A 19088-nucleotide genomic window follows, 5' to 3' on the forward strand; every position below is an offset into this window, starting at 1 on the left:
GGGGCGGGACTGGTGGCCCAGGAGCCCTCGCACCTGACCCCGCCCTTCTGCGCAGGTATCGCTGCATCACTCAGCAGTTCTTCCGAAAGGCTGACGGCGTTGCCATCATGTATGACCTGACAGCCAGACAGTCCTTCTTGGCCGTGCGGCAATGGCTGAGCAGCGTGGAGGTGAGCTGGCGGCCCTCTGCCATCTCGGGAAATCTGACTCAGACCCCGACTTTCTCGGGGAACAAAGTGGTTCAGGTACCCATGCGTCCATGTGGCCGGGCCCTTGGCCCACCCACGTGCCAGGCACCAGGCTGGATACCAGGGACCTAAAGGTGAACAGGAGAGATGCCATCAGAATCCCTGCCCTCTTGCAAGGTGGGTGGGGACAGGAAAAATACAGGATAAGTCAATCATGGTGTCATGATTGTGAAAAATGAGATAGGACTGGGGGAGGCAGTTTCCAGTGTCAAGGATGGTTTCCTCAAGGTCTGTAAATTGGGTCACCACTACCTCTCCCCACCCCCAACTCCCCTGCATTTTTCCAGCCCCAGGGGTCCCACTGCATCCAGCCCAGGAGCAGCCCTGCTCAGTGTTTTGGGGCCTCAGTCACAGCCTTTTACACAGGAGTAGGCTGATCTTCAATGTGAGGGCCCCAGGTTCACCCCAAAGTCACCCTGGGCAGGGCCACTGAGGCCTAGGGCTCTTTTCTAAATTCTGGATTCTCTGTAAGACTCTTTATTTTATTTTATTTTATTTTATTTTATTTTATTTTTATTTTATTTGCTTTTTTGCTTTTTAAGGCCGTACCTGTTGCATATGGAGGTTCCCAGGCTAGGGGTGGAATCAGAGCTACAGCTGCTGGCCTATACCACAGCCTCAGCCATGCCAGATCCTTAACCCACTGAGTGAGGCCAGGGATCGAACCCCAAATCCCATGGTTCCTAGTCGGGTTCGCTTCTGCTGTGCCACGACAGGACCTCCAAGAGCTGTTTTCTTGATGTATCCTTGCAATACGCTGCTTTGTAAACACTTTTTACTTCCCGACACCTGCATGTCCTCTGCCGCTCCAATGCATCTGTCTCAAGGCCAAGAGCACTGTGGCCAAGCCGCTTGTCGTTTTTTACAAGGCCTCCCCTGATTCTCTCACACACTGTCAAATAGGATGGCCCACCTCCTTCCACCAACAGGATGCAAGTTCTGTTCGTTTATTTGTTCTAACACTGCCAGGCACTCTTTTGGGATCTGGGGATTCTAGGAGGGGGAACAAAGAGACAATGACCCTCTCTTCACGGAGCTTATGTGGGACCCTCTCCGCAAGCCCGCAGGCCTTTCCCAGCCCTTACCTGGTCAGACTGTCCCACTGCTGTAAGGAACGCAGGTACCAGCCAGATCCCTGCTGCTCTCTGTGCGTCTTTGTACACAAAGCATCATCGAAACTGGTGCTTGGCACACGCCTCACAGAACTAGCCTCAACAGATGTTGGACACGTGGATGGGGGCCGTGTCACCAGGCAGGCAGGACTCTGGGGTTGTTCATTTTGTTTTGTTTTGGCCCTAAGATCTACGATTTTTCACACAAAAATCTGCTTCTCTTGGAGTTTGGGACTGGATGGGCCACTCCTTTCTCTATCGTTAATCCACGTCCGTCTCATTACCAAGAAAAATAGGGAACAAGAATGGAAGGCAGATTCCAGGATTTCTCAGAAATGTGCTTGATACAGATTGTTTTTCAAAAGTATTGCTTCTAAAATACTTACAACGGAGAAAATGTACGTTTTGAAATGTAGTGAATGGCGCTACACAGAGCGAATGGCGCTACACAGAGCAAATGGAGGCAGATGGTGGGGTGACCCGGAAGTGATTCATTCCTATTTAAACTTTGTAATTTGTGACATGATTTTTTTTTTCTTTTTACGGCCACAGCCATGGCACATGGAAGTTCCCAGGCTAAGGGTCAAATCGGAGTTATAGCCACCGGCCTACACCACAACCACAGCAACACCAGATCAGAGCCATGTCTGCGACCTACACCATAGCTCAGGGCCACGCTGGATCCTTAATGCACTGAGCGAGACCAGGGATCAAACCCACGTCCTCGTGGATACTAGTTGGGTTCATTACGGCTGAGCCACGATGGAAACTCGTGTGCCATGCTGTTTTTGGATGGCACTAGCAGGTGTCTCTTCCTCACAGGAGTTAAGCACCGGGAGAGGCTTTAGGGATTACCTGACCCAGCGGTTTCCCCACTTTCCTCCGTGGAGCCCTGGACTCAGACTGACCTTTCTCATGGCCAAGGACAGGCAGAGGAAGGTAGAGGTCACAGGTCTGGACCCCCTTCCCCCTGCCCAGAGCCCGTCTACATCTGAAATTTTGTGCATTGGAGGGGCAGCTACAATTTCATTAGACAAGAGGGTCTCCCTTTGAAAATCACTGATGTGATACAACCATCTTGTTCTCAAATGAAGAAATTGAGGTCGTGACCTCTTCAAGGTCCCTATTCTTTTCCCAGCTATGTTCCCTGTATCTAAATTTTGATAAATGTGCAGTGAGGCTTCCACACACACCAAACCCGAGGATGCAGACCCCGCAGATTTGGGGCAGGGGGCCTGACTGTACCACACCATTTTATATGAGGGACTTGGACACCAGAGGCTTTTGGTACCCGCAGGGGTCCTGGAAGCAATCCCTTGCAGATACCGAGGGATGGCTGTGTACTAAAGCTGGGAAGAGGCCATTCACATAGTCTGGGACTAGTAGGGATGGATTAAGACAAATTTTTCAGAACTACACTCTCTGCCCTTATGGGGCTGTCGTTTCAAAAGCCCCCTATTTTGCACAGAGAGCCTCGGATCTTGCAGGGGAGTGGAACTTCCAGCTGAATGTGGAGGTGCTGGTGGAGGTAAAGTAATGTCAGAAGGCCAGGAACACAGCTGAAAGCATGAGTTCAGTCATTCTGCAGAAAACTGGGCGAGCTCGGTGTGACCAGCCTATTCCCGCCCAGGGGAGGTTTGGAAAGCATCGCCTGCTCACACCTCACCAGATCCCCCATGGAAGCTAAGCTGAGATGGCAGATCCATCCGTGGTTAACTCAGAATTATCCATATGTGGCTGGGGCTTTTCTATATAAGTTGTCGTTTGCATTTTCCTGCTTTAAATTTTTAGCAGAAGGTTCAGGTAAATTTTAAATGATGATTCCAAACGTGGATGAATATCAGGGTCCTTGTGGGGTTTTCAAACAAAACAGATACCAGGGTCTTCTCTCCCAAATAGAAGAAGGCATGACCTGGAAATCCCCATGCCACCCCTCACAAAAAAAAAAAAAAAAAAAAAAAGTTCAAGTCCCCCAGGTAGTTTTGAGTCTCAGCTGCCAAGGTTCCCAAGCTAAACAAGTGCTTCTTGAACTTGAATCTGTCCGCATGCAGGAATCTCCCAGGGACTTTGTTCAATTACAGATTCTGGCTCAGCAGGTGTGGGCTGGGGCCTGAGAGTCTAACAAGTTCTCAGCTGAGACCGATGCTGCTGGTCCAGGGACCACACTTTGAGAAGCACAATTTCTGAATCCTTTTCAAAGACGTCTGTGTCCTTAAGCAAGAATTTGCTGGGTATGACCCACGCATCCAGCACGAGCGAGATGCTCTGGAGGATTCGGCGTGATGGCCCAGGTTTCCGTGAGCAGGTGCAGGAGGCCGTGTCGGGGGTGGAGCGTGTTCTGAAGGCGTGGAGCGGTGGCATAATCAATGTACTTGTTCTCAGGATTCTTGAGAAGCTGAGTCTTTCTGCCTTGGCAACCAGCAATCAGAGACGTCAGGTGATAGATAAGAACTTGACACTGAATTTGATGGGGGGTGGGAGGGACGGAAGATAATGGGCACGTGATGTTTGTGGTGCACCTTGAATTTCCACGGAGAAGGGAAGGTGGAAGGGACGCTGTAATAACAGGCTTCAGGTTCTGGATCGTAATTATCAAGGGAACGGTGGCCCTCTGTTCTCAGCACCCCTTCTCCCCCGGACCTGCAAAGCGGTATCTGAGGAAAGGCGTGAAGTCGCCATGGATTATACACAGCAAAGACTGACTTCTGGAGGAGCTTATGGGGATGGGAACGGCTGCTGGGGGAGGCCCGGTGTTCCCTGAAAAGGCAGTTCTCACCGCCCAGCTCAGCCAGCCACTGGCCATGAAAGGGGGTACAGTCACCTTTGAAGGAGTGGATCAGAGACTCTGGGAGGCTCCTCCTGGCCCCCGTGTTCTACAGGGGATGGCATTTGGCTCTCGTGGGGGGAGGGGGCAGGATGGAGCAGGTGTGTGTGTGGATGTGAGAACCCCGAGGGAACCTAACTCTGTGGGCCTAAGAGAAAGGCAACTGCCCTGCCCCGTCGTCTCCCACCTGCCCGCAGGCCTCCTGCAGGAGAAACCCAAGCTGGGCCCAGGCTCACTCTGAGCTGACTCTCCTGCCATTTTACCTCTTCCGGACACTTACAGAAAAATCAAACCTTCCTGCCAACTCAGCATTCCCAACTCTCATCTCTGCTGCGTGGGACCAGTTCACCCATTCAGTCTAGAGGAAGGCTCTAAAGGCCCCATGTTTAGGTACCCTGGATATCTGAAGACTGTACCAGGTAGAGAAAGTGAGATTTGGTACAAGCCTGATGGGCTGGTAACTCTCCTGAATCCAGATCATTGGTGCCCAGTGTCCGCAGTCCTGGGTACCAGCTTCCCTTTGGGTCTTTCAGTCCTTCTGAGAGCACTGTCCTGTCAGGACTGTCTGTCAAGGACATGGAATCTAACCGACTGGAGTCATTAACGAGCAAGACCAGTGACTCTGAGCTGGAAAAACAATGTGGAGATTAATCTCCAGTAGCCTCTTGTTTTATAGATGAGAAATTCTGAGAGTCACTTGTCCGAGGACCCGCAGCTTGTCAGGGAGCACAGCCAGAGCTTTGCCACTGCACCCTGCCCCCGCACACTCACCCCCATCATACATCTGCTTCTGAAAAATAGATGTTCTTCATCTTTCGGGGCTTCTGGCTTCCGTCTCACAGCAGAACAGTTCTGCAGCCTTCCTGGATGGCCGGCTGGCTCTCACTCTGTGATCTTTGTCGCTGGTGACAATGTATAACACTCAGCAAAAAATAGCAGTTTGATTTTTTTTTCCCACGTTCCAAGTTGAGCTTGAAGTGCTGGCAGTTTAGAACGAACTACGCAAATAAATCTTGTTTTGACTCATCGTCCAGGGGGCGGATAAATATGGAAACCCCCAAGATATAATTTTGCAGACATTTTTTTTTCTTAGCAAAACTGCATGCTTTAATATGCTGAGAAATTTTTTTGTTCTGGCTCCGGAGAAATAGCAACACTTGCCTGGCTACGTGCTTTTTCTTGCCTCCCAGAAAATAGATATTAACACACACACACACACACACACACACACACACTCTTTCTCACGCACTTTGCGGCCAACCAAACGCAACAGCTGCACAACCTGAGCTGAAAGCCAACCCTTGCTCCCTGTTGACAGCTCCTGATATTTAAGGTCAGAGATGGGTAATCTTTTGAATTTCATCAAGTACTGTCTTCCAAGAAGCTCAAATTCAGAGAAAGGCCACTGAAGCGATCAAAGTTGGAGAGAGGCTTCTGTGTTAGTTGAAGAGCAGAAGCCAGCTCTGGAGCCCACCTCACACTCAGGGAGTAGAAGGGGAATAGAGGAGGGGTCCAGGCAGGTCCCCTGAGAGACAGAGCTGGGCAGAGCCGGGCAGAGCCCAGACCTCCTGCATAGTCTGTGCCCAGCCCAGGAGTTTTGTCCTTCCCTCTGACCTGGCGTGCCCACATGATTTTACCAACATCTATAAAAATGTCGTCAGACATTGGGTGGCCTTGGTGTTATTCACCAAAGGAGGTGCCCTTTGAACTTTTAAAAGGAACTCTTGCTTCATCTGGTGGATAATTGTTGAGCATCTTTATCCAAGCAGAGTGCAGGCTGACACCCTCATTAGGAGAAAGGTATAAAATTCGAGCAGGTAGTTCAAGGTTAAAATCAGAGAGGACGTGAGAGCCCCCCAACCCGCCAGCCCAGCCCCAGCCTTCAGCATCGGGGATTAATCTGGGGCCAGGGTGAGCATGCCTGGCTGCCCACAGTGGGTAGCACACACCCCAGCCTGATGTGCCATCTCACTTATTGTGGTCATATCTTTGGAGACAGGCCGGATTCTCTCCCATTAGTGCAGCCCAGGGCCTGTGGTGGAAGGGAAGCGAGCTTGTATAAGAGAAGAACAGGAGTTCCCGCTGTGGCTCAGCGGGTTAAGAACCTGACTGGTGTCCATGAGGATGCGTGATCGATCCCTGGCGTTGATCAGTGGGCTAAGCATACAGTGCAGATGTGAGCTGTGGTCTAGGTTGCAGATGTGGCTCGGAGCCTGCATTTCTGTGGCTGTGGCATAGGCCGGCAGCTGAAGCTCCAATTCCACCCCTAGCCTGGGAACCTCCTTATGCTACAGGTGTGGCCCTAAGAAAAGAGAGAGAGAGAGACAAAGAGAAAGGCAAACAAAGCAAATTGCAGAGAACACAGCTCCAGCTGGGGGCTGGGCTTTTTATTCCTGCTCCTTTAAAGCTCTTTTGTTTTTATAAATCCAGGATTTGCTTTAAGGATTTGCTTTAAGGAAGCCTGCCCCTCTCTTCCAAGAGGCAGCCCAGCTGCTCATGGTGCTGGGCCCAGAGGCCAGGCTGACTCCTCCCTACCTCATCCCTGTCCCCTTGGGTCATTCGGGGCTCAGCTTCCCTTGAGCAAGGAAGGAGGAAACAAGCCATCGCCCACAACCCATAGGACAGAGTCCAGGTTAGAACTCCACTTGGGAGGGTTCAGGTCTGATGCTCTTATTTTCAGAGCATTTCCATGTCAAGAAATCCCACAAGCCTTAGTCATTCCTCACACATCGGGCTACAAATATCTCTCTCTCGTGTGCTCCAAACAGCAAGTCTTTTGGCCCATTTTCCTGTTTCTTCCTCTCCTCTTCCTTTTCTGTGAAAAACTTTTCACATGAGTTACTGCAGCACAGCACACAGCGGGGAACGGGTGTTCCCGGGCCCCATGGTCCAGTTAAGAGGGAACCCGTGGTCCCCGCATCCACACCGCTCTCAGCAGGCTTTTTACTTGTGGATAATTAGAGTATGATGCAGTCCACCCAACACATCAACCACCGTGCACTTAAGTGGATCCACTTCTGGTGGGTCAGAGACACCCTAAGATCTTGGGGTGCCTTTGAGTCTTTAAGAAGGTTCATGACCATCTCACCGCAAATATGTGAAAATACTGCCTTTCGAAAGTTTGGGTTCATAAGGCAACAAATAGCAGAAAGGCCACCGGAGGTAAGAATTTAGAGCCAAAGATTAGAAAACAGTGACCCCACACACTAAAGAGTGGGTCTCATACCTCTGACTTGCCCTTGGATGTTCTTTGGGATTCTCGGAGTTTTAATGCTCTTATTTAAAAAAGGAGAATTTTTTCACTGCTGCACGGTGAGTAAAACAGAGGTATAGACTGAGGAACCACAGAGGCTTCCTTGCAAATGTAATGGCTTTTAAACTCAAAGTGGGTACCCTGTCGGATGGACCGTGGGCATTGATGGGCTGCGGTCCAGCGGAACGGTTGGCCAAACTGTAACCCCTGCTCGGCTTCGGGAATCCCACAGCCCTTTCTGCTTAGTAAAACAGAGCTACAGTGAATAACCATTTGTTACCAAATTATGATTAAAAGCCCCCAATTAAATACCTCACAAGGCAAAAATAACAACCTACAGAAAGCTGAATGTTACTGAATTGACTTGCTCAGCAGCTGTGCATCCTGGGCTCTTGTTTGCCCTCAGGAGAGACCCACGTAATCGTCCCAGCTTACAAGGACTCAGGGTGCAGGGACCCTGGGGTGCGGGAGCCTGAGGGGTGGGAACTCTGCGGTGCAGACCTTAGGGTGCAGGGATCCTGGGGTGCAGGCCCCTGGTTGATACACCACAGCCCCTGGAAGAGAAGCTGGGGTTAAGCCCTGGAATAAACCTGTTCCTCTGGCCCCCACAGCGTGACACGTGTGGCCCCCAGTCCTTCCTGATCAGGGCTCCTTCAGAGCCAGGGCACCCACCACAGGGATCCCTGTGTGACCTCCAAGGAGGCAGACGACAGTCATGTATCTGGCACGGGGGACCCAGGACCACGGTGGGATTTGGGCTTGACCCTCAGGGAGTGGCGCACCCAGCGTGAGGCCCCTGGAGGTGCCACTGCTGACCGTGCAGCCCCTAGACCACCATCAAAGCCCATTGCGGCAACTCCTGGATCCTTCCGATCACGGAGACCAAGGCTGGTCATTGGGGAGTGCCCTCGGGGCTCTGTCCAGACACCTCCTTTATCAGCATGAGCTGTGCCCTCATCCTGCCCCGACAGGGCGAGCCCGCATGTTCCATCCAGGATGCAAGGAGCGGGGCAGGGGGTCCGAAGGCTTGGAGGCAGCCAGAGGCAGCCTCGGGCCCCTCGCAGAAGCCCTGCAAACAGAGGCTCTGGGAGACAGGGTTGGACTCCTCTCCACTTTGGGGTGACTCTGTCATCTGTCATCGCCTGGCCTGTGTGGCAACGGGGATTCACAAGCCAGTTTGTGTCTTTCCAGCCAGCCTTTCCACCTGCCCTTCTGGGTTCTTCTAGTGGATGCTCCTCTCAGTTGGGGTGTTGTCTGTTCCCCAGGAAGCTGTAGGAGACCGCATTCCCGTCCTGCTGCTGGGCAACAAAATCGACAATGAGAAAGAGCGGGAAGTGCCCCGGGGCCTGGGAGAGCAGCTGGCCAAGGTGAGGGGTGAGCATTCCCGCCTCTCGGGACAGGTGGGACCTCCAGGGCAGTGGAGCATGTGCCCAAGAGGCAGGGTGGGAACCTTCCCTGGGAAGTGGCCTGGATGCTATGCTGGCACCCTGGGGACTGTCCACCTGCTGTTGGTGTGGACCTACCCTGAGAGCCAAGGCTACGAGATGGACTTGACTCGGCTATGGGGAGTTTCCCAAATTCCCTTTCTCAGAACTCAGAACCGTGAATCCTTAAGAGGTTCGCTTTTTCAGTCCCTCATCTGATGCTTGAATCCCATCATTTGCATTTCCCCACTTGGTCACCTTCAAGGATGAAACACTCACTACCTGCCAGGCAGGGTGCTCAACCTTGGACAGCTCTTGGAGAGCATTCATCCTTCCCACCAAGATGGAGCCTTCAAGCTGCAAACTCAAGATAAAGTCAGGGCAGCCCTGGAAAACCAACCATTAAAATAAGCATCAGCCCTCTTGCCCGAGAAGGAAACCAGCCCAGCTTGATGGAAATCAGGCAGCAACACAAACCGGGCTTACTCCTTGGCTGCCTCCACAGTGTCCAGGGAACTGTGTGTCTGGGGAGTTAGTACCTCCCAGGTCTCAGGACTCCATGGTTCTTAGTGTGCTTGCCCTAGACAAGGACTCATGACCTCAGGAGGTGGGGAAGACAGGCCTGCAGGTGGTCTGTGGGGGGTCCCTGGGCAGCTGTGTGTCCAGGGGCCATGTACACAATTCCCAGCCCACAGAACTCTGAGCACAAAGGCTTTTTGCATTTCATTTGGAAGAAAAACCCAACCAGAACTGATATGAGGCTATTTATGGTTTTTGTTTACCTCATTTTGAATGAATATTCAAATGTTTCACTGAAGACATATTAACATATTTGATTAGAGGGTGCCATCTCAGACCCACAGAGGCTATTATAGAATATATGTTACAGACATGTATTATCTTTCTAAAACTCAAGAATTCTGGATTCCAAAATATATCTGGATCCAAGGATTAAAGAGCTGCAGACCTGTATTTTTATCATCCTATTTCCTTTTTTCTTTCTTTTTTTGTAACTAAAAAAGAAAACAACCGTGGCTCAGAGAAATTAAATGATTAATTCAAATGATCACCCAGGCTCAGTGGTGGGGTCAAGACTTGAAGCTGGAAGGCAGAGCTGTCTCCCAACCCTAGCTTCCATGTGTCCCCCTGCCCCCAGGGAGCCCTCGTCCTTCCACAGATCAAGGGGGTGTCAAGGTTGGACAGAGGAGGAGGGCAGGGGATGGAGCCCATCCCCACAGGGCATCAGCCCCCAGGGCTCATGCCAGATGCCATTAGCATTGGCATTAAGAAGCAGGAAACCATTAACGGAGCCATAAAAGGGAGAGCATGAACCTTGGCCAAGGCCCCTCCCCCATGCTCATAGTCCACCCTCTGCCTAGTGAAGTGATGAGCAGCTGTCCCGAGGTGCCCACGCTGACCGAGGGGACAGCCATGATTATTATTAATTAATCCGTGATTATTCATGAGCTGGGCTGGGGTCCTGGGGAAGGCAAGCTGCCCGGAGCCCTATTGTGACCCAAACAGGCCCACCTGCCCACCGTACCCTCTTGAATCTCAGTTTCTCTGCCTGCAAATTGGGAAGGGTATTGCCCACCCTGGACCCTGTGTCTCTGCCAGTGTCACAGGCTGGCATGGAAGGGAAAGGAGCCGTATATATACACAGGGCAGCCGTTCCAGAAGGTGTAGGCCATCTGTCCTTCTATCCAAACATCCGTCCATCCATCCATCCATCTGTCCATCCATCTATCAGTCCATCAGTCCATCTGTCTGGCAGTGTAGGCTCTGCTGTTCCACAGTTGTTATAGCTCACGGGGGAGATGGATCCAGAACCGGCAGGAGTTGGGGAGCCTAAGGGACAGAAATTGACCTTGTAAGGAGTGGGGTGTGGGTGAGAGGTAGTGGGGGTGTGGATGATGCAGAAGGCATTCTCCCCCCACCATGGTCCCCTCCTGCCCCCACCCCCACCCCCCTCTTCACTCCCCTTGTTCTGTGATTCCAGGAGAACAACCTGATCTTCTATGAATGCAGCGCCTTTTCTGGTCACAACGCGGAAGAGTCCTTGCTCCATCTGGCCAGGTAAAGAGACTCAACTCAATGGGAGGCAGGACCCCCCTGGGCTGGTTCCTCCGTCCCTCTGTCCCTCTCATCTGGCTGGGTAAAGGGGCTGGAGGCCTAGGCCTCTGTATGGGACCCCAGGGGCCCCGGGGGCAGCCCTCTGAAACACAATGACAAAAAGAAAGCCTCCTTGCTTTCACCCCCCAGCAGTCTTCTGTGTCTTAAAGGCTGCCTTTTTCCCAGGGATCTTCCTTTTAAATGCAAATGCTCCTGGGAAAGGTCATATCCAGACCCCTGGATGCTGGCTAACATTTTAGCAAGGATTAGCCAGCAGCTGGCTGGAAGCAAGAACACTGTAATATGGGCTCCTGGGGCAGAGGGAGCCAAGGAGAGGGTCTGAGATGGGGGACAGAGGTATCCAAGGGGACAGTGCTCAAAGAATTGGTCCTATAAACTGCTGCCTACCCTGAAATTGAGGGAACAGACTATACAGGCTCCATTTCCAGTCCTCAGACATTCACTTGTTCATCCATCTATCCACCAGTCCTTCCATCCATCCATCCACCCATCCATCTGTCCTTCTATCCAAACATCCGTCCATCCATCCATCCATCTGTCCATCCATCTATCAGTCCATCAGTCCATCTGTCCGTCAACCTACCCAGCAAATGCTGACTAGTGCTCATTCATGCTCAGCATTCATTCATTCAAATCTAAAACTATTTTTGAGTAATTAAGAGCCCAGAACAGCTTCTCCTGTGGGCTGGAGAGGTCGTGGAGTTCTGGAAGACCGAGGGATTTATGGGGGAAATTCTAGGGTTTTCTCTGCCACTGATTCCAGGGGCAAGTGACCCTGCCTCTCTGAGCTTTGCCCTCAACATAGAAACACCCATCCTACCTTCCTTGTCCACTCAAGTGCTGTTGTGAAAATCAGAAGAGATGCTTCAGGCGAAGGATCTTTGAAAGTATAAAGCAGGGATAAGATACTTAATGCTATTTTTAATCTTTCACCTCATATATATATATATTTGTCTTTTCTAGGGCCGCACCCGCGGCATATGGAGGTTCCCAGGCAAGGGGTCTAATTAGAGCTTTAGCCGCCGGCCGACACCATAGCCACAGCAACGCAGGATCTGAGCCGCGTCTGTGACCTACACCACAGCTCATGGCAACACCGGATCCTCAACCCTCTGAGCGAGGCCAGAAATTGAACCTGCAACCTCATGGTTCCGAGTCGGATTTGTTAACCTCTGAGCCGCAGCGGGAACTCCTCACCTCTTATATTTAATCTGGAGCTGTGGCCACATGGGAAGCCCCTCCACAATGCTAATAACCAGTAAGTATAATTGTGAGCCTCTTCTGTGTGCCAGGTACTGTAACAGGCTGCAGAGACACGGAGACCAAAGATACAGTCTCCGCCCTCAGCATCTCACTCTCTGCTGAGGGAGCCCACCTCGGAAGCTGTGCATTACACCAGTGATGGGGCTTCCGCAGAAGAAGGCGCCCAGTGCTCTCAGGGGGCACACAAACCACCTGGAAGATCCGGGGAGGCTTCCTGGAGGAGGTGTTGGGAAGGAGCCATATTGACTACATTCTGGCTTTATTGATTATAGCCATGCACCTGTGCTTCTGGTGGGGAGACTTGGAGTTCCCTCTCTCGGGTGCTCTGGGGAGGCTGGGGCCCTCACTCTGACCCAGATGGCCTGTGACCTGAGATGCCCAGCGGCTCCTCTGCTCCTGACACTCTACTTTCTCCTCTCCCAGGATCCTCAAGGAGCAAGAAGACACAGTGAGGGAGGAAACCGTTCAGGTTGACCGCCTCACCAAGAAGAAAGCCTGCTGCGGCTGATACCGGCCTCCTGGGACCCCTGCCCGGGCCTGTGGCCACAGGACTCCCCTGTCTCCTGCACACGGACTCCTGCACAGGCACCCCCACCCACCGAGGGGCCCACCCAGACCTTTGTCCTGGTCAGTGACATGCCTTCCACCCAAAGGAAGAGAAGCAGATCCTGTCAGGAGAGCTGCCCTTGGAGCATCTTAGAGTCTTTCTCTCCCTCCTCTGGGGAGACCCAGATGCCTGTTCCTTCCACACCCAGCCCCCCTACCACCACCCACCAGCTTGGTTTCCTGGGGGAGAGAAACAGATGGGCTTTTCCAGAAAAGCCACTGCGTGCCTTCTCCATCACCCTTCTCCCCCACTGCCCTTGGGCTCCCGGGGTTGCCATGGCAACCGTGCAGGGCAGACTTGCTGCTTCCTGTAGGCCAAAGACGCAGCGCTGGGCAAGGCCAGGGTGGTTGGCTTGGCCTTGGAGCCTGTTCTCTGGATGTCAGTGGGATGCCTTTGGCACGTGCTTCGTGGACCTTGAGATGCCCGTGGGTGTTGAGAGAAGCAGACCAGGGCACCTGCATCTTGCTCCCCCCTCTCCGCCCCGGGGTCCTGCTCCTTCCCAAGCTTCAGGGCCCCGCCCTCTCCACAGCCTCCACCCCTTCAGTAATGGTCGCCTTGGGTTCTCTGGAGCCATGCTTTACAAAACCCACAGCCTTCCTGACCTCTGCTCACTCACACCCCTGACTCCAAGGGATGTGGGTGATAACTGTATGCTTGGGGTCAGGGAGTGGGCTTGCTCACTGCTTGACTTTGACGCAGAGATGGGAAGAAAACCGGGGGAGCAGAACCATGTGCTGCTACACGGAGCGACCACGTCCGAGGGTATCAATGAGGTATATATAGCTGCGTAAAAGCCATTCTCTACATGTTTCTCAAAATAGCTCTTGGAAAGTCGTACCTGATGATTAACCGGGCAGATTGGCAGGCTGGCAGGGAGGCCTGACACCAGGACTGTAGTTACTGACTTCATTTTATTTTACTTTTTCTAGAAGGCTGTATTTTTTTTTTTTTTTTTAAGTGGCTCAGGGTCTGAGTGGTGAACAGAGCATGGCTGTTGGTTTCGGCACCCCTGTGACAGCACCGACATAGGGCACTTGGATTAAGGGGGCTGATCTGGGCTGGTGTGTGGTCCCAGCCCCTGGCAGTGGCCCAGCATCGCTGGCTGTGTTGGGGGCTGGTGAGGGCGCTCTTGCCCTGGGCGGGAGCTTTGATGAGACTGCCGATTACTGCTGGGGCTAGACCCAGACCCCCTGCAGGAAAGTGGGTGGGGTGTGCAGGGAGGGAGGGGCCAGAAAATGTCCACACAGCCCTCCAAGAAAACCATTCAGGACTCCGCACGTAGCCAGCCAGGTAGGGGGGGAGCACCGGCCAGAGCCCTGCAGGGTGTTACTTGTGGTCCAGCCCAGACCTGCAAGAGGATCAGAGCCCCTGGGCCAGAGGCAGGGGCCAGCCTTGTGCAGACTTCTCTCACCTCCCCACCCACAGTGGGTGGGGAGCAAAAGCCAGCACGGAGCACCAGGGCAAGCCCACTCCCTCCCTGGGCCCCCATTGCATCCGTAAAATATGGGGTGGGCTGTTGATGCTTTGGGTTGTGCCTGCTCAGATGGCTCACGTTCATTGTCCAACTTAGGCTGGCCCTGAGCGAGTCACTTAACCAGGTTTCCTAGCCGTCTGTGGATGGGAGGTTTCCATGCCTACCGCACAGGGAAGTTTTAGGTACCATGTGAGACAGTGTATGTGAAGAGCTCTGAACACTCAAGGAGTGGCTGACAAGGAGGGGCTGCTGTTGTTATCAAGACTGAGTTGCTGCCCGGATCACTTCCTCGATCCGGCTTCAGATTTAGCACCAGCTAACAGTAAGTGTTTTCCGTAACTAGGCACCTCACAGACGCCACCTCGTTCGCCTGCCTGCTTGTCTGGCCCATTTGTTCTGAGCTTGAACCTGGTGTTGCCTCTTGGCCCTGCCTGTCTTTGTCCTGCGAGTTTCCTGGTTTTCCAGGTAGGCTTACATCCCACCACTCTGCCTCCCTGCTGTGGTTCTCCAGACCTCAGCCCGTTGCCTAGACCCGTTCCCAGTGTTTTTCCCTGGGGATGCTCTGTGGTCATCACCATCCCTGCTCCCAGGTGTGCTCCCTATTCTGACTCCCTGTGCTTTTCCTGGGTCTGCTGCTGCCTCTGCCCTGCATGGCCACTGCGAGCTCCAGCACCAAACCAACACCCTATTCACTTTGCTCCTTGTCCAGCACTTATTTCCCCTCACAGTCTCCCTGGGGTCTTTTCATTCATCCTAGCTTCCTCCCCCGCCTCCCCACCCTGTACTCTTTCCTCAGTGTTAATAGTGTCACTCAGTCTTGGATTCATTCCCCTCCTCCTATGGTCCATTCCAGACCACACCTGCATCCTCCACTGTAAATGACTCAACCTTCAGTCTCTGTCACTAGTGATCAGTGCTCCAAAGGCTCTTAAAGCAATTTCAGCTAAGGTTAATGCCAGTGGTGTTCAGGGTCATATTTATACTTTAGCAAAGAACTCTAAGGGATGTAAAACTTTAACCCAAAGAGGTAAATCCCTAGTGGTAGATTATTAAGCACCATAGTGGGTCATGGGGTCAAATATTTAGAACAGAGTTGCTTCTCCTGTACTCTTGAAGAACCCAGTTGCCTTTATGTACTTTGGGGCTCTATTTTTAAGCTCCTGTATGTTTATTATTGTTATGCTTTCTGGATAAATTAACCCTTTATCATCATGAAGTGTGTTTTTTTGTCTTGAGTCATGATTTTTTGTCTTAAAGTCTATTTTGTCTGGTGTTAGTATGGCCACTCCATCTGTTTTGGTTGATACATCTTCTGCATGATGTATCTTTTCTATCCCTTTACCATTAACCTATTTGTGCCTTTGACTCTAAAGTGGGCCTCTTGTAGGTAGCATGTAGTTGGATCATGTTTTTAAATCATGTCTTCCAATCTCTGTCTTTCAAATGGAAAGTTTAATCTGTTTACATTTAATGTGATGGGTAAAGTATGATTTATGTCAGCCATTTTACTATTTATTTTCTAGTGTACAGTTTTAATTCTCTCGTAATTGTATATATGTTTTATTTATTTTCTTGGTGGGTGCCCTGAGAATCACTATTAATATCTTAATTTATAACACTCTGGTGTGAATTAATACCAACTTAATTTCAATAGTATAAAAAGCTTGCTCCTGTGTAGTAGGTCCATTCTCGCCTCCCTTACATTGTTATTATAAAGTACATCTTTATACATTTTATGCCCATCAATATAGAATTTATATTTATTTATTTATGCAGTTGTCTTTTAAATCAGAGAAAAAGGAGTGACAAAAAATACCATTTGTATCATCTTCTATATTTATTTATGTAATTACTTTTACCAGTGCTTTTTATTTCTTCATGTTGATTCAAGTTACTATTTAGTGTCCCTTCATTTCAGTATTATTTCTGTAGGGAAGGTCTGCTAGAGACAGATCCAATTTTACCTGGAAATATCTTAACTTAGCCTTCATTTTTGAAAGATAGTTTTGCCAGATATAGAACTTTTGATTGACAAGGTTTCTTCCCATCAGTATGTTAGATTTATGATCCACTACTTCTGGCCTTCATGGTTTCTGACGAGAAATAAGCTGTTTGTCTTATTGAGGATCCTTTGTATGTGATAAGTTCTTTTTGCTGCTTTCAAAGTTCTTAGTCTTTCAACAATTTGATTTTGATGAATCTAGTGATAGCTTTGTTTGAGCTTATCCTACTTGCAGTTTGTTAAGCTTCTTGGATGTGTGGATTAATGGATTTCTTCAAATTTGGGGAGTTTGAGGTTATTACTTTTTAAAATATTCTTTCTGTCCCTCTCCCTCTGCTTTCCTTCTAGGACCCTGTTATATATATGTTGTCATGCTTGAAGATGTCCTGCAGGCTTCTGAGGCTCTGTTCATTTTTCTTTATTTTTTTAATTTGTTTTTTTTTTGTTTGTTTGTTTGTTTTTTTCAGACTGGATAATCTCACTTGCCCTATCTTCAAGCTCACTAATTCTTTCTTCTGTCTTCTCGGATATGCTATTGGGACCCTCTAGTGAATTTCTCATCTTTATTATTGTACTTATCAACTCCACAATTTCTGTTTGATTCTTTTTTTTTATAACTTCTGTCTCACTATTTATATTCTTTATATGGTGAGACATTATTCTTATATTTTCCTTTAATTCTTCAGACATGGTTTCCTTTAGGTCTTTGAACATATTTTAAATAGCTGCTTTGAAGTTTCAAAGACCCCACATTGGTAGCCATCTACCCTGTGCACAAATCGAGCTCTGCTTGCCATTTCTTTCTCCCATTTCATTTGACATAGCCAGGACTCTTGTCTAATTTCTTAGCCACACCCCTAACCTCCTCTCCAAAGTCTTTCTTCTCTTTGTAGGAGGGATATGAAACTCAGAAGTTGTTCAGATCTGAGAAACCTCCTCCACCTTGAGCTTCCGGCTGCCCTGCTGGAGCTGAAATGCTCAAGGAGATGTCCAGTTCCTTAGGAAAGTGAAGGGAGCCTGGAAATCCTCAGGCAGTGCTCCCACTTCTGCCAGGAATTCAGATGGTTTACAAAGCTTCACTGAAAAGGGGTAGGTGTGGAAAGATAGCACATCAGAAGCTTATTTAAAAAGCAGTTTAATTACTTCAAAATAATGAAATCACAGTACATAACCATACAAAATCCAAGACCTAAGTGGCTTGTTGCTGACTGGCCGTAGGTATACTGCCATCTCTCTTCCCATCATGTGGGGAACAGAAAGTGACTTTACAAATTTCAACCAATTCAGTCAAAATCCCTAGGATTTTATATTACTGGTTATTCTCTCCCTTCTTATCCTGGGGTGTGTGTGTCAGTGGAGTGGTGATGGCGATTTTGGCAGGATACAGGAGCTTTCTAAACGTCCTCACTCCATAACTATTAATATTTCTGTTGATAGATGTGTTCATTATTAGCAGCAGCAGTAACAAAAAACATCTTAACTCCACACTTCACACAATCCAGTGGAGCCAATCTAATCCAAGTGCCCTACTTAGGAAGAACCATGCTGGAGATGATGGGGGTTGGGAAGCCATGTGGTTCTTGGCAGAAGATCTGAAATCAATGTGGGACTTGAGGAGCATTGGTGAGGCTGGCCCATTTATCATCCTGGGGCAAGACTGAGTCAGGTCCAAGAAATGACCTCTTCAAAAGGCTGAGCTTTATCAGGGCTTTGGCTCTGATTCAGAAGTGGTACTGGCAAGCCCTTGTCATAGCACCAGGAGACTCTGTTCCCAACAAATGAGGACGCCAAGGACCAGTGAGGTCTCTGCTATCATAATGAATTATGACTGGATTCATCTGACCTATAAAAATAAATAGTACACAGGAAAACATTGTATTACTAGGCAAAAAAAAAATGTACAAACAACATGATCAGAGAGAATGGAATCCTTTTTGACTTGAAAACAAAACTGAAACATATGGTGCGCAAGGGGCCTCAGAATGAGTTTGGGTCATGTCAGTATGAAACTGGGGTTCAGTGAGTATATGTGGTGCTAGGTCAATGGCAGAGGGCTGGGGTAATTCAGCACACATTCCATGGGCTGCTGGCCCATTCTGTAAAGATGGTGCGTGGTGCCTATTTATACACAGCAACCATGGACTGATCTCCTGAGGGCACAAGTGTTCATCTCTGTCATCTCATGTCAGGTGCAGTGTCTGGCCAGCAGAGTTTGCCTAAAAGTCCGGTTGAGAGTAGAGCATCATGTCTCAAGAGCAAGGCCCACCACTTTGTGGGTCACTCCACTGGTGCCCCAGGTCCCAGAAGCTGACCACCTTGACCCCTGTGGCCTAGTAGACCTGTGGGGTTTGCTCACTGGTTCAAATGAGGTGCTGCTTCTGGCTTTGAAACAAAGTGCTGGGTAGCTTTCCAGCTGCTGCCACTCAGTTGCCTTTCAGACATTGTCAGGCCCATCAGAGCCTCCATCTCATCACCCTGCTGCTACCACAGCCACCACTGGTAGCCATCCAGTACTGCAGGCAGCTCAATAGTCAATGTGACTTGAGCTCCATGCCTCTGAGCATTAAAGGCTACTTCCCTGCCCTGTCCTCCTCTCCCTGTGCAGAATCAGCCATCTTCGCCCAAGCAGTGTGTCTCCCAAAGGCTTTCTCGAGCCCATAAAGACCTGTGCAGGGTGAAAACCTGCAGACAAGTTTGTGGCCTTGGGCAGAACCTGGACCTGTTTGATACTCTGAGCCCCAGCTTCCC

At 50.1% G+C, this 19088-nt stretch overlaps 1 protein-coding gene across 1 annotated transcript in view; it reads left to right on the forward strand.

The window, feature by feature from the left end:
• The window catches only part of CRACR2A (calcium release activated channel regulator 2A), a 75690-nt gene extending 57445 nt beyond the window's left edge, over positions 1–18245 (forward strand). The window contains 4 exon segments of the mRNA XM_021092448.1: positions 56–170; positions 8703–8804; positions 10861–10937; positions 12681–18245. Of these exon segments, the coding sequence (XP_020948107.1) occupies positions 56–170; positions 8703–8804; positions 10861–10937; positions 12681–12765 (379 nt within the window). The 3' untranslated portion in view covers positions 12766–18245.

The sequence above is a fragment of the Sus scrofa genome, chromosome 5, assembly GCF_000003025.6.
Source record: "Sus scrofa isolate TJ Tabasco breed Duroc chromosome 5, Sscrofa11.1, whole genome shotgun sequence".
Taxonomy (NCBI): Eukaryota; Metazoa; Chordata; class Mammalia; order Artiodactyla; family Suidae; genus Sus; species Sus scrofa.